Source organism: Phocoena sinus, chromosome 14, assembly GCF_008692025.1.
Source record: "Phocoena sinus isolate mPhoSin1 chromosome 14, mPhoSin1.pri, whole genome shotgun sequence".
NCBI classification, from domain to species: domain Eukaryota; kingdom Metazoa; phylum Chordata; class Mammalia; order Artiodactyla; family Phocoenidae; genus Phocoena; species Phocoena sinus.
Genome location: NC_045776.1, coordinates 52226087 through 52242425, shown reverse-complemented (window position 1 = coordinate 52242425; position 16339 = coordinate 52226087). Strand labels below are relative to the sequence as shown.

The following is a 16339-nucleotide window of genomic DNA, read 5'->3' as shown; positions in this document are numbered from 1 at the left end:
TTTTTCTTTCCACTGAAAAACCTGAAGCCAATACAATATTATTTGGAGGCCAGGCTTAACTTTTTTCCCTCCATTTCTCCCATTCTTTCCACTCTACTCCCATTCTTTCCCTCCATTTCTCCCATTCTCTCCACTCCAGAGACAGTTACTTTCCTCCTAGAGATAATTCAATAAAATTAAATTTTATGATTTTAAAAATGATATATTAGACACTTTTGTAATTGCCAATAAATTCTCTATTACTGTTCTAAAAAACAAAGCTTCTCAGACATGTTAAGTTACAAACTACTAGAGCAACAATGAAACAATAACAAAAGCATACCTGAACAACCCAAGGACTGTTAGCAAAAGCCATGATGTCCCTTTCTTCCCAGAAAAAAGCAGAATCGGATCTCTTAATCATTTCAAATTTGCTGAGAAGCTTCATAGCATATACCTTCCTGGTGGATTTATGCCTTACCTTTAAAATTGAAAATGGAAAATAATGAACATTTCATTAACATTTAAAGATCAGTGTTTCCCAGAACAATTTATTAAATAATTTAACATTATTGGTCTTGCTATTTTAACTTCTTCTCTTCTGAATTATCCCAATTAGATAATGTCAAGGCTTTAACTACCAGATGTAAGTAATGTTAGGAAAAAACCTTTATTCCCTATATTATGGCACACTTCCCCCTCCTCCACCCAGCTAGTTATGCTACTTCCTGTTTATAAAACTTACTATTGCACAGCATTTTAGATAGTGTAATATTAGGAGTAAAGATTTCTCTTTTGATGCTTGAAAACTCTTCTCTACCCATGAATTCTTGGGGAAAATATTTCACACTACTGCTGAATTAGACTCTAGGCTTTCATATCCTTAGGCAAGAATGTCTAGAGCAATTTAAAGCAAGAATTTTATAAAAACAATACTTTCCCAAACAACATATGTTAAACACACAAGTGGATTTTTTAATTTTAAACAGATTGTTTTTTTAATCTCATTAAAATAACCTACCAATTGAACTTCTCCAAATGCACCTCTACCAATCACCTTCACTACTTCATAATCTTCAGCTTTCATTCGTAAATCTCTAATTTTATTTATTGTGTCTTTATCTGTATGAAAAGAAAAGTTTATACTTTTAAATCACTGAAGCATTATAACTAAAACTGCTTATTTTACATTCAAGTTCTTGAGAAACAATAAAAAACAAAGAGGTTCATTAAAAATTATTTAATATAAGTAAAATATGAAGCTGTAAAACAGAGAAATGTTCAATGTGCTAAGAATTGTTTTTAATAAATTCTGGAATGACTTCACTCTGTTAAAATATTTTTCTTAAAATCCGACTTACTAGAATGTTTTAAAAAAAAACATACCACACGTACACTGAGAATAATTAGTTAATTAGTTCCTGGTATTTTAAGTATATATCAAATTTGAATCAAGGGGCCACAGGTAGGTATTTTAGATTAATGAAACAAGTTTTCTTTTTATCAAGTCAGTTTTGATGATCCTTTTAAAAAGATATAAGTAATTTAAGATATCAAAGGTAAACATGCTAAAGAATCACGTACTTATTATATTTCTCTATTTGAATGCAGATTTTAACTTAAAACACACAGTGGGAATCGCTACAATTATTTATATAAACCTGTCACACTACAAACTACAATAACTTAAAATCCCCACTGGATAGATATTCTAATTCCTAATTTGGTCATAGATTAAAATAGGGCTATTTTAATCCACATGGGTCAACACTGGCATGAGATTACATGCAAAAGCTTCACAGCAGAGTTATACAAAATACAGGGCAGCTATTAAATTTAAGTTCTAGTTCCTGATAAAAGCTACATATAGTATCTTGTCTTTCTTTTGAAATGCACATTTAAACTCGTTTGTATACATTATGACCCATAAACACATGCAACAGAGAACAAACTTTCACACAGGGATAACATAAGTACATTTAATTTTAGATCACATATCTATTGCAAATGTAACAGCAAGATATAAACAATAATCAATTTACTGCAGAAACATCTATGTTAACTATAGAGGCTCTACAGTAATCACTGTAGATACATAAACATAACTTTAAAACACAGTGTCTGCTCTTATTGATTTCAAATGAAACTGAAACAAACAAAAAATAATACCAAAAAATGCAAAAAGGGAAATAAGCACAAGCACAGAGTTTGTGGAATATAAAGGATGACACCTAACCCAAGGCTGCCTAGGAGGGAGGTGGCTAGAAAAGGCTTTCTGGAGGTGAAGAAACCTGAAACAAGTCTAAAAAGAAAGCAGTTAGCTAGCTGGGAAGAAGAAAAGAGAGAATATAACAGGCAGATAGGCAAATATAAGCAAAGGCACAGCAGAACTGTTCTGTGTTGCTGGAATATCAAGTCTGTGGGAAGGATGTGAAGGAGAGGCTGGACAGCCCCAAACTAGTTAAGGAGCTTGAACTTTACCTGTAGGCCAGTAGTTGTAAAATTATTATTTAATCAACAAAAATATTTTTCACATTAAAGTTTAAAAGCAGTACAATATGAAAATAGATAAAAGTGCTCTGCTTCAAGAGGGTAGTGGTGGTGGGTGTCGTCAGAGAGGGGCTGGAGCCTCGTCTACTTCGTACACCTCCATAATGCAGCCCGGTAGAGTCCTGTTGGGAACTGAGATAAAGATCTGTCGGGAACTGAGAACAACCACCTGAAAACCACTGCTACATGTTGGAAGCCATGACAAGAAATAAGGCATATAAACAACACAGTCAAATTTACATTTCAGCTGCACTACTCCAGGGAATATGTAAATGATAAATTCAATAAGGGCAAGACTGGAGCAGGGGTAGAACTTTAAGAGTACTGTAATACTCCAGACACGAAATAAGAAAGTTCTGAACCAGGATAATGTGTTATATAATAGCCTATGGGGTTGAGAAAGGATCCCTGGCTCTGGTTATACCAGATTTAGAGCCATAAATAGGCTATAAAAGTCTGTAGTTTTGGGCTGAGAAAATATATCTGCTGCAAATGTGTGTGGAAATGGAGACCTGGCTTCTTATTTTAATTTCTGACAGCACAGGAAGTTACAAAGCAGCTCGACGTTACTTGTGATTCGAACATTAGTTGTCAAAATGACTTTATTACATTTAAGTTTTGCATTAAAAGTGCTGTTTTGCCTTGTAATTTTAGGTTAAATCAAAAACTAATTTCCAAAGTCAGTGTTCAATGATAATTCAATGATAGCTGAGAGTGGTTCTTCTCATTAAGAAAAACCTTCATCATGGTCCTTGTCTTAATGAGCTCATCCTGCCATGCAAAATACCATAGACTGGGTGGCTTAAACAGACATTCATTTTCTCATGGTTCTAGAGGCTCAAAGTCTACGACTGGGGCCAGCGTGTTGTGCTTCTGGTGAGGTCTCTCTTCCTGGCTAGTTGGCAGCCAGCATCTCTCTGTGTACTCACAGGACCTCTTATGTGTTGCACAGGTAAGGACACTAATCCCATCACTAATCCCATTTTATCACAGTCCCACCTTTATGACCTCATTTAACCTTAACTGCCTCTTGCTTGGCCCTATCTCCAAATACAGTTATATTGGGGGATTAAGGATTCAACAGATGGATTTGGGGTTGGGGGACACAATATAGTCCACAAAAAAAAATCACAAATGTCACCACTGCTAAGCCATTGACTTGCTATATGCAAAGATAAACTGGGATATTCAGCTTCAATTTCTGTCAAAAATGTACAGAATTGATAACGGTTAGTTAAGTCCACGAGAGTGAATGATGTTTACCACTGATCCTGTGGTTCAGTAACGTGATAGATTCAAATATTTTCCACAAAGTACTTGCTGATGTATAATACAATGAATAACTACAGGCTTTAAACACCTTGTATTGTCATGAACTTTGTTATTTTGTTCAACTAACATTTTCTGCACCATACATAATTTTAACTACCATCACTTGTAACACATCTTAGCAGACTCCACTGCAAGTTGTACTTAGTGTTTCCTCAACTTTTAAAAAAATATTCTTGCCTGTACTTGTTCCATGCAGACTATACATAGAAGCTAATTCTTCACTCACTTCAAACTCAGCATTGATTCCTCAAACAAGAGTCAAGGAAAATCACTCAAAACTGTCTTATTTTTTAATTGACTATTGCTGTTGCTCCCAAGAGTCTCAATTCTTTGAGCAACTACTGTTCATGCCAAAAAGCTAATAGTATTTTTTTAATTTAATTTTATTTATTTTTTATACAGCAGGTTCTTATTAGTTATCTATTTTACATATATTAGTGTATATATGTCAACCCAATCTCCCAACTCATCACACACACACACACCCGCCACTTTCCCCCCTTGGTGTCCATGTTTGTTCTCTACATCTGTGTCTCTATTTCTGCCTTGCAAACCAGTTCATCTGTATCATATTTCTAGATTCCACATATATGCATTAATATACGATATTTTTCTCTTTCTGACTTACTTCACTCTGTATGACAGTCTCTAGATCCATCCATGTCTCTACAAATGACCCAATTTCGTTCCTTTTTATGGCTGAGTAATATTCCATTGTATATATGTACCACATCTTCCTTAACCATTTGGCTGTCAATGGGCATTTAGGTTGCTTCCATGACCTGGCTATTGTAAATAGTACTGCAATGAACATTGGGGTGCATGTGTCTTTTTGAATTATGGTTTTCTCTGGGTATATGCCCAGTAGTGGGATTGCTGGGTCATATGGTAATGCTATTTTTAGTTTTTTAAGGAACCTCCATACTGTTCTCCATAGTGGCTGTATCAATTTACATTCCTACCAACAGTGCAAGAGGGTTCCCTTTTCTCCACACTCTCTCCAGCATTTGTTGTTTGTAGATATTCTGATGATGCCCATTCTAACTGGTGTGAGGTGACACCTCATTATAGCTTTGATTTGCATTTCTCTAATAATTAGTGATCTTGGGCGGCTTTTCATGTGCTTCTTGGCCATCTGTGTCTTTGGAGAAATGTCTATTTAGGTCTTCTGCCCATTTTTGGATTGGGTTGTTTGTTTTTTTGATATTGAGTTGCATGAGCTGCTTGTATATTTTGCAGGTTAATCCTCTGTCCGTTGATTCATTTGCAAATATTTTCTCCCATTCTGAGGGTTGTCTTTTCGTCTTGTTTGTAGTTTCTTCTGCTGTGCAAAAGCCCAAAAAGCTAATAGTCTTAAGGAAGTTTTTCTCTCTGTACACATTTGCTTTGTTGCTGCAAACACCATCAGTGAATAGCTTTCCCTGCTTGACTAACAAATAAACCACTTCTAAACTTATGTAAGGTCATAACCTCATTTTCTTTTTTCATCTTTGTAAAGAAAATTCTGCTGTGGTGAGATATTCTATTTTAAATTTTCTGGGGTTTTCTAACTGTTGCTTTCCTGTGAGTTGGGAATGTTATGGCAAGTGCTTATTCTGGTAATGTCAATGCACATTGTACTCTTTCAGCACAGCTACAGTGTAACTGCATAATAACACAACGCCCTGCCCTCTAACTTGATGAAATAATCCACACTTTACTGTGCCTCAAAATAACAACATTCAGTTTCACTTTTCTTTTCCTTTTTTGTTCTGACATAATGGGCATGCACTGGCAATGGAAAAATAATAATAAAATTCTGTGGTATGGTGATACACATGGAATGCTATTGTGTTGTAACTGTGTCACTGTGATTTCTAGTGTGCTGAGCAGCAGTGTGAAGCAATAACAATGCCATGTATGATTTTTGTCACAGGTACTCAACTCTTCAACTTGTGTTGTAGCATAAAAGTGGTCACAGACAATGAGCATAGCTATGTCCCAATAAAACTTTACTTATGGACACTGAAATCTGAACTTCATATAATTTTCACATGTCATGAAATATTATTCTTCTTTTGACTTTCTATAAATTATTTAAAAATATAAAAACCATTCATAGCTCATAAGCCATCCAAAAACAAATGGTAGGCCAGATCTGGCCTATGGGCTGTAGATCTGGCCTGTGGGCTATAGTTTACCAACCCCTACTCCAATGGAAATCCAGCTTCCCTGAGGACACTGCTTCCCCTGCAGTTCTACAGTGGTGCCCTTTACCCTCCACATGTTTATACCAATGGCCCTGAAAGTGGGACAGGGGAACTCCACTGCCATCTCTACACTCCCACCCTCTATCTGCCAGCTTGCTTTTCATGTGTATTAGGTTCTATCTCCCACTACCTCTCATTGTCACTGTAATCTACTGACCCTCAGGTCATCACATCTCACTGCTAGACAATTTTAGTTCCTGGGTTACCAACCTTCTTTCCAATATTTTCCTATTTTAATTCTTAAGGACTTTAATATACCCACAGATGATACTTCTAATAAGCTGGCCTCTCAATACCTTTAACTTCTCTCTTTCAATGATCTTGTCCTCTACCTTATCTCAGCCACTCATTTCCATGGCCACATACTAGATCTTGTCATTATCAGTAATCATAGTCCTCCCTTAATTTCAATTTCAAATCCTTTATTCTCTAAGCACTCCCTCAGCTTTCCTGCTCACTCCCTCCAAAAACCACACCCCAACAATCCCCAGACCCACCAAGGCCTCCAATCCACTGATCCTATCCATTTTTACTGTACCTCATTGTACTGATAGGTTCTCTTTCTTACCTACTGAGCTTAAATTACATGGTCAATTATTATAATCACTCGCTTGCATAACCTTTAATGCCTTGGCTCTTTTCTGCTTCATTATACTTAGTTTGGCAAAACCATAATTCTAGTTAAATCTACCTCTACAACTAACTCTATGTCAGCACCCATGTAGTTGAATATGTCTGGATAAATACATAAAATCATACTGTCTGATCCCACTTTAAATCCATAATTGCGAACATAAAGCTTGCCCTTAATTCTGCTTGGCAATCATATATTTCTTTAGTATATTCACTCTCCCACTTTACTAGAGACCGTATTTCACATTTTCTTTTCTCTTCTCAAACCTCTCACTGATCCTCGTTCATAGCTAATGACCTTGTTGGTTACTACCCTGAAACAATCGGAAGAAAACTGCCATAGACTTACCGCTAAATAGACATATTTATAATTATATTTATGTATTCATTTTCAACTACCAGCACATGCCCTCATATATTTGGTCTCTTAACTTTTTACTATAGGAGAATACTGCCATCTCACACCAATCCCTCCAATGGTGATGTCATCCTTTTTCACGAGCTCGAGGACATTGCTCCAGCAATTCCCCCCCTCTTTCTCCTGTATCATTAAGCTTTCCCCTTCCTAACTGGATTGTATCATGCCATTTTCATTCCCATCTTGATGCCATTTCTCTCACTAGCTGCTGCCCCATTACTCAACCCCACTACAGCAAAATTCCTCAAAAGCTGTCTGAACTCTATTTCTAAATCTTTGTTCATACCTGCTCTTAAATCCATTTTGGGTGAGCTTTGGCCATTACCTTTTTATCAAAACTGCTTGTCAGGGAGTTTCCTGGTGGTCTAGTGGCTAGGATTCAGTGCTTACACTGCCGTGGCCCAGGTTCAACCCCTGGTCAGGGAACTGAGATACCACAAGACGTGCGGTGTGGTCAAAATTTAAAAAAAAACAAAACAAGAAACAACAAAAACGAAAGTGCTTGTCAAAGTCACAGGTGACCACCATGTTGCTAAATTTAACAATGAATTCCCAATCTTCACCTTGATACATCAGTAGCTTTTGACAGTTTGATCACTCCTGCTATACTTTTTTTTACTTGACTTCCAGGATACTACATTCCTACAACAATACTAAGGGTATTTTTTCATTTTCTTTTCTTTTCTTTCTTCCTTTTTTTTTTTTTGGCTGCACTGTGTGGCATGTGGGATCTTAGTTCCCTGACCAGGGATCAAACCCACGCCCCCTGCATTGGAAGTGTAGCCTTAACCACTGGACCACCAGGGAAGTTCCAAGGGTATTTTTTTCTACATCAATGATTACTTCTCAGTTGCCTTTGCTGGTTCCCTCTCTTCTCTCAGATTTCTTAACACTGACGCATCTCAAGGCTCAGTCTTTCATGGTGTTTTCGTCTCTATATACACTCATTTACTGGTGGGCTTTAAAAAGCACTGACATGTCAACAACTTGCAAATTTTTATCTCTGGTTCAGACCTCTCTCTTAAACTTCAGATTTATATATTTAATTGCTTACATAATATATCTACTTCGTTAACATACATCTCAAATTTAATGTGTATAGGGGCTTCCCTGGTGGTGCAGTGGTTAAGAATCCGCCTGCCAATGCAGGGGACACAGGTTTGAGCCCTGGTCCGGGAAGATCCCACATGCCGCAGAGCAACTAAGCCCGTGTGCCACAACTACTGAGCCTGTGCTCTAGAGCCCACGAGCCACAACTACTGAGCCCATATGCCACAACTACTGAAGCCCACGTGCCTAGAGCCCGTGCTCCACAACAAAAGAAGCCACCACAATGAGAAGCCCGTGCACCACAACAAAGAGTAGCACTGCTCGCCGCAACTACCGAAAGCCCTTGTACAGCAACAAAGACCCAATGCAGCCAAAAATAAAAAATTAATAAAAATTAAAAATTTAATGTGTCTGAAACTGAAGAGGTGTTCTCACCCCAAACCTCTACCTATGATTTCAACACTTCAGCTGATGGGTCAATTTTGCTTGGGGCAAAAACCCAGGGGCATTCTTGACTCCTATTTTTTTTCTTACACTCCTCATCCTATCTGGCTGGCTCTACCTCGGAAATATATCTGGACCTGATAACTTCTCACCTTCTACACTGCTACCATGCTGGACCAAGCCACCATCATCTCTTCTTTGGATTACGGCAATTGCTTCTTAACTGATTTCCTGGTGTCTATCCCTGCCTCTCAGTAGTCTATTCTTAACATGGGGCGGTATTCTTAAAACACAATTCAGATCATGTCACTCCTCAAAACTTTGACTTGCTATCTTACCCAGAGCAAAAGTCAAAGATCTTACAATGGCCTACAAGATTCTACATGACCTACCCTCTCTATTTCCTTCCTTCTCTGATGTCATCCTACTATTCTCTCCCTTGTTTAATCCTCCCCACCAGCTGCAGTGGCTTCCTTACTGCTGTTCAAATATCCTCTCTTATGGCCTTTGCACTGGCTGTTCCTCTGCATGCCATTTTCTTTCCTTAAACATCTGCATGGCTAACCCTCTCAATTACTTCAACTCTTTTCTCCAATGTCACCTTTTAGTGAGCCCTCTCCCAGTCATCGTACCTAAAACTACAAAATTCTCCGAATTTCCAATCCTTCTTACAGTGTTCCACTTTTTCCCATAATAAAAATTAACCTGTTACTTACAGAATTTAATACTTGCAAAATTATAAATTTGGTAAGCTCTTATTACTTCTAAGACCAATAAGCAGGACTGTGTGACCATCAGATCCTTTAAACAATTTCTGATTGTCAACTGTGTTGAACCAGGTGATGGTGGCAGAAAACTAAAATTCAGAGAAGTGAGATATTACTATACAGAACAGTTAGCAAGGAATGAAATGGGCAAACTGAGTCACAAATAAACACCATAAGTCTCGACAGGCCACAAACTAGCTAATCATCTCTAAATAATCACAAGTTAGCAAAAGAGGCAGTGCAGAAAGGTTTCAGGGTTACAAAAAATTAAAAAATATTTCAATCACATACAGACTCTTTAACTTTCTAGAAAGCAAATGGATGATTTTTCTTAAGGATCTTTTTTTTTAATCACACTTTATACCCAATAAATTTTACTTCTAGGAATACATATACATACAATGACGTATGAGAAAACATTTAAATTGTGTTGTTTAATAATTACATAGAATCATGTTCAACATATGATGTTGAGCGTAGAAACAGATTAAACTCCATGTGGTATATGAACTTAATTTTCTAAAAACACAAATATATATTGGTACATATAGACAGAAAAAAGCCAGAAAGAAATATACCAAAATAGTAACTGCAGTCATCTCTAAGTATGGTGGGATTACAGATTATTTTATTCCTCACATTTTCCATTTACTTCAAGTTTTCTATAATGACTCTGTTTCTTTCTAATGCAAAAAAGATATATATTTTGCCTAGTTTAAGATCCTAGATTATAAAATGCACCATCATTTTACGTACCACTACAGATTGTAAGACAACCCAATTATTTAAAACATGTTTTTAAAAAGTCAGAATAAAGTATAGCAATAAAAGCTATGAACAATGCAATATTTGTCCAATATACTGCTACTCTTTGCCTAAAGAAATCCAATACACCTTGCAAATTTTCAGAGTAGTCAAAGCAGCCCTAATAAGCTCTAAAATTATCTAAAACTTACCTAGAACATTTATAATCTGGGATTCAATTCCATATAACTGATTTTGTTTCAATGCAACAGTTAATAATAAAAATAAAAATGTTATTCTATGTCCATATGTTCAAACAGAATTCAAGCTCCAGGAAGATGTGCTATGTTTTGCCAGGGCGCACACACGTGTAAACACACATACAGAGTAATCCAGTGTGAGAAACAGATTGGCAAAAAACAAAACCAAACCCAAACTCCTCAACACCTCATAAAATGGCTTTTAGATCTTGTTACTCTCTGATTCTGCAATCTTTTATTTCTAGATACTCTCCCCAACAATGCTCTGGCAATGCCTAGTTACTTGCAATTTCCCACACAGCCATACTGCTTTACATCTCCATTCTTTTGCAGATGTTGATCACCAACCTAAAATGACTAGCCCCACTTTATTTGAGCAGGTTACTACCAAACAAGATCTAATCCTTTATCCATCTCCTCCTGATCCCCTCAGTCTGATAAGCTGCCTTTCTCCTCTGGGAAACCACTATTTCTCTATTATTTCATCTGTCAACATGGGCTGGAATTGTTTGTATTTCTTCTGTTAGATTGTATGTTCCCATTTCCTTAAGGGTAGAGACCATACTTCATTCATGGATATGTCTTTGATGTACGTATGTGCTCAATAATACTTACTGAAACATTAAAAATATTGACATTTAACGATATTATTTACAAATGGCTGCAATCACTTGCTGCTCTTATCTGTTCAGGGACAACAGAAAAGCCACATATATATTTACTCCAAAATAATAAAAGTATATACTTAAAAATCAATCTTGCGTTTCTCAAAATGTTATACAGATATTATATGACATGAAAATTCCACTTTCAGGTATCTACCCAAGAGAAATGAAAACATATGTCCACACAAGAACCTGTGCACTAATGTTCATAGTAGTATTATTCATAATAGTGAAAAAGTAGAAGCAATCCAAATGTTCATCAACTGATGGATGGATAAACAAAATGTGGCATTATCTATACAATGGAATATTATTTATTTGGCAATTTAAAAGAATGAAATGCATGCTACAACACAGATGAACCCCGAAGAGAGCATGCTAAGTCTAAAAAGCCAGTCATAAAGGATCACATATTGTATGATTCCATCTATAGAAAACGTCCATATTGGCAAATCTATACAGACATAAAATAGATTAGTCATTGTCTAGGGCTGGAGAGCTTGGGGAGGATTGCGGAGTGACTGCTAATGGGTACAGAGTTTCTTTACAAGATGATGAAATGTTCAAAAAGTCACTGAGGTAATGACTGCACAACTCTATAAGTACAGACAAAAAACAATGAACTGTACACTTTAAATGGGTGACTCTTCAGTACGTAAATTATATCTCCATAAAGCAGTTTTAAAAAATCAATATTGGGTTTGGCAATGATTTTTACACGCAACACCAAAAGCACAATCCATATGAGAAATAAATGATAAATTAGACCTTATCAAAATCAAAAACACTTGCTCTGTAAGATAATATGTAGCCTTCTGAGACTGGAGATGGAGCTTATCGATGCCCCTCCCCTTGAGTGTGGACTGGAATAATGACCAGATTCCAAAGAATCAGGTATGGAAAGGAAATATAGTAACTTTTCAGGAGAGAAGCCTGGCAGACACTATCTTAAAACAAGTGATAAACATTAATATTATCACTGATAAATCATTATGGTATCACATATCCCAGATAAAATGTGATGAGAAGCACATGTCATCTCTGTGGTACTCATCCCCAAAACCCATAACCCCAGGGTAATTATGAGAAAACATTAGACAAAAACAAACTGAGAAAAGTTCTACAAAATACCTTATCAATAATCTTCAAAACTGTCAAGGTCATAAAAAAACAAGGAAAGCCTGAGAACTCTCACAGATTGAAGACGACTAAGGAGAAATGGCAACTAAATACAATGTGATATTCTAGATTGGATTATGGAACCAAAAAAAGGAGATTAGTGGAAAAACTGATATCTAAGTAAAGTATATAGTTAACAGTAATATACCAACTTTAATTTCTTAGTTTTGTCAATGTACCATGGTTATATAAGATGTTAACATTAGGGAATGCTGAGTGAAGGGCATATAGGAATCTCTGTACTATTTTTGTTGTTGTTTGTTTTTTGTTTTCTTGCGGTATGCGGGCCTCTCACTGTTGTGGCCTCTCCCGTTGTGGAGCACAGGCTCCGGATGCACAGGCTCAGTGGCCATGGCTCACGGGCCCAGCCGCTCCGCGGCATGTGGGATCTACCCAGACCGGGGCACAAACCCGTGCCCCCTGCATCGGCAGGCGGACTCTCAACCACTGCACCAACAGGGAAGCTCTCTCTGTACTATTTTTGCAGCTTTTCCATGAGTTTATTCCAAGATAAATAATTTAAAAAGTAAATAAAGAGAATATTTAACATTTCTTTTTGAAAATCTATCTGATTTAGTAATATTTTACTTGTAATAACTTCAAACAAGATCGTGTAATACCCTAGGTTATCCTGCATAATATATTCAATTTTATGGCTCCATTAAAAATTTTTTACTTTTATTCCACCTTCTGGTGTAAAACTGCATTTTGGCAATACATATCAAAATGCAAATTGGATGCAACTTTTGACTCAGCAATTCCTGGAATTCACTTCAAAGAAAGGAAAACCAAGTATACCAAGCTATATGTACAAAAAACATTAATATAACATTTTCACTTATAACAGCGAAAAACTGGGAGGAACCTGAGAACCACTATTACAGAAAGTTTTTTAAATTGTGGTACGTTCATTCAACGGAATATATGTATTCACTTTAAAAAATGTGTTATCCATACTTATTGACATAAAAGGGTATTTTGCAACTTGCTTTTTCACTGAACACACTGTGGATAGCTGATAGAAATGTCTTATTGATTTTTATGTGGGTTGTTCTAACTTTTTGCCCCAACATCAATATATTTTTGCAATGATGAACATTCCCATGTATTTTCAGTGCTATTTTTGCAAGACACATTTCTTTAAGTAAAAGTATTGCTATACTCATGAACATTATTGGTTTTAAAATACGCTAACTGCCCTCCAGTCCCTCACCAATCTTGGATATTATTACTTTTTACATTTCTCCTTCAGGTTGTCGGGGGGCAGGGAGGGTTGGTTCTTTTTTTAACCCATATTTCTTTTTTTTTTTTAACCCATATTTCTTTTTTTTTAAACCCATATTTTTTTTAACCCATATTTCTTGAAATATTAATGCTTTTGTTCAACTGTTAACTGCTCATTGGTAATTTTTATTTTTTTGCCATTACACTACATATTCAGTTACTTTGTCCTTTTTTTTATTGTTTGTGTTTTTCTTGTTGACTGGAAGGATCTCTTCATACATTAGGAATATAATTCTATTACATATGTTGTAATTTTTTCCCGTTTGTCAGTCATCTTTATATCTATTTTTCCTTATAAAGTTTTGATAAAGCAAAATCTGTCAATGTTTCCTTTACAGTTTCTACCCCTGGTATCTTGCTTCAAAAAAAAATGAAAAAAAGCCACTCCCTACTTAAAAACTATAAACATAATACCTATAATTTCATCTAGTATTTTTTGTCTTTACATTGGTACATGTTGTTAAGTAGAGACAATTTCATTTTCTCCTCATATATGAATATCTGTCTCAAAACAAATTACTGAAAAATCTTACCTTTTTCCAATGACCTAACTGCCATAATAAGCTTACATCAAATTTTCATATAATAAAAAAAGTATGCTTCTAGACTCTCTATGATGATCTGTTGGTCCTATGTCCTTCAACAAAGTACTATTTTTCTTATACTTCAGTATCCAGTTTGAAAAAAATAATCCCAAGATATGATGACTACAATCCTGTCCCATTCTCCAGAAATGGAGATACATCCACCACTCAAGTGGTAGAGTTACCCAACTACACAAGCCTTTCACAGATTTCATAAGCAAACAAACACGTCAAAACGCTACTACATTTCAGTACTTCCTGGCTTCATAAAGGCAGACTCTTATATGTACCTTAATACTTATTTGTGGAGAAGGAAGCTTTTAATGCCACTAACCAAATAATAGTTTTGCATTTTTGTCATCACTTGAAGAACTTGAAAATGAAATTGTATACTAATCACAATATATGATCATTATAATCCATTTATATTCTACTCCTCTCAAGAAACTTATCCGCTTTAAATGCAGAAGTAAATCATATATAAAATTTCCAGTTTCACAATTTTTGTTCCTTAGAATTCCCCCAGAAATGTCGATCTCTAACTACATCTAACTTTATATTCAAAGCACATGAAAACCACCTTTAATTTTACTAAAGATAACGTAGTACTCACTTTCAATATCGCAGTACATGATTTTATAAGTGTAACGAAACACTCTTAGGAGAAACTAGTCACAAACATTAAAATGAGGGCTCTTCTACAAGTCATTAAAACTTTCGATGTTTTGTTTTAATTACTATTATACCTTAATTTAAAATAAGAAAAAAGTTTACTTTTTCTATTGAGTAGTATGTACCTTTTGTGTAATTCTACAAGGAACTAAGGCAAACATAGTCAAGTTGTTTTTACTTCCTTGGATGAACAACAGATTCATTGATTGATATCATTCAGAATATGCTGAACTGAAAACTATTTTATTTTTTTAAAATAAAAGATCATTGTGTGTTGATTTTAATCACCAACCAATGAATAGCTAATTTAATAACAATAACATTCAACTATCAAAATAATCATTTAATAAGTAGAAAGATATCATGATTTTAACAAGTTTAAAAAGTAAGGAAGAATTTTACATTTTGAAGCATGCCTGAATAATGACATATTAAGACTTCAAGATGGGGAAAAAGAGGAAAAAACTTTCTAATGATCATCACTGCCAGTTTACATATAAATAAATATCTAACTAATTAAATGTGTACAATCCATGAAATATTATTTTTGGAAGGAATTTAAGTAACCACTAGAGAAAAGGTTAAGCTCCATTAAAATACTGTACAGTAGGTTACTAAATATAATTACTTGGAAAAATAAAAAGTTTAGGTACAATCTTTTTACAATGATGCATGTAATTTACCTTTTAATGCAGTGATTTAATACAGTGATAACACAGAACCTTTTGAAAGAACTTTATTTTCTACATCTCAACTGAAATTGTTTTGTTCTTATTGTGTGTGTGGCTTGTCAGTTGTACCTATCATCACAATTAAACTAATAGATACTAGTTTGCCTATCTGCTTCTGGTCTTTTGTTCTGGTCTTTTGTTCAAAATAAAATGTTAAATTACTGCCTAAGCCTTAAGCCTCATGTTTTCCTCTTCCAAAGGTAACTACCTGCCTAGAATTGATATATTTAGTCACTGTTTTTTAAACTTCCTCAGAACAGTGACTTCTAAAAAAGTGGCCACCCATACAAAAATCATCAAATCAAAAACAGAAATACAAGAAATTCAAAATTCTAGGGTTATAATCTGCGTAGATCTGGCGGTATAAACTAATTTAAAGTGCTCAACTTTTTTCTCTTTCCTTGAACTTCAATTCCTTTATCTAAGTTTTTAAAAATCATGAGAACAATGAAGACAAAAAATAAGACACTAAGTAATTCTTTTTTATCCAATCCATTAACCCAACAGCCCCAACATGCCATTTCAGTCTCTTCTGCCACGTGTCCTCCTTAGTCCTTCCTGCTCATCATAAACCAAGTTCAATTTATACCAAATTCTTGGTTCCTCAAAGGTATCATAACTTTTGGATGGCTTAACAAACGCTGTTTCTTCTCTGCCTGAATTGTTCTTCCTCAACTGAGAAATCTAGCCCATCCTTTAAGACTCAATTCAAATACTACTTTCTTTCTGGAGCCTTTCTTTACTCCAACATCTGTGTATCATTACTTTCTCTACAAGCTTCCACCATTATAAAGGTAT

The 16339-nt window shown here is 35.4% G+C and overlaps 1 protein-coding gene across 2 annotated transcripts in view; it reads right to left on the bottom strand.

Annotated features, from left to right (window-relative positions):
• ROCK1 (Rho associated coiled-coil containing protein kinase 1) overlaps positions 1-16339 on the bottom strand; it is a 146776-nt gene that overhangs the window by 83993 nt on the left and 46444 nt on the right. For both annotated transcript variants that reach the window (XM_032654443.1, XM_032654444.1), the window contains exons 3-4: positions 1001-1101; positions 323-460 (exon numbers count right to left, since the gene is read on the bottom strand). In XM_032654443.1, the coding sequence (XP_032510334.1) occupies positions 323-460; positions 1001-1101 (239 nt within the window). The remainder of the gene's footprint in view (positions 1-322; positions 461-1000; positions 1102-16339) is intronic.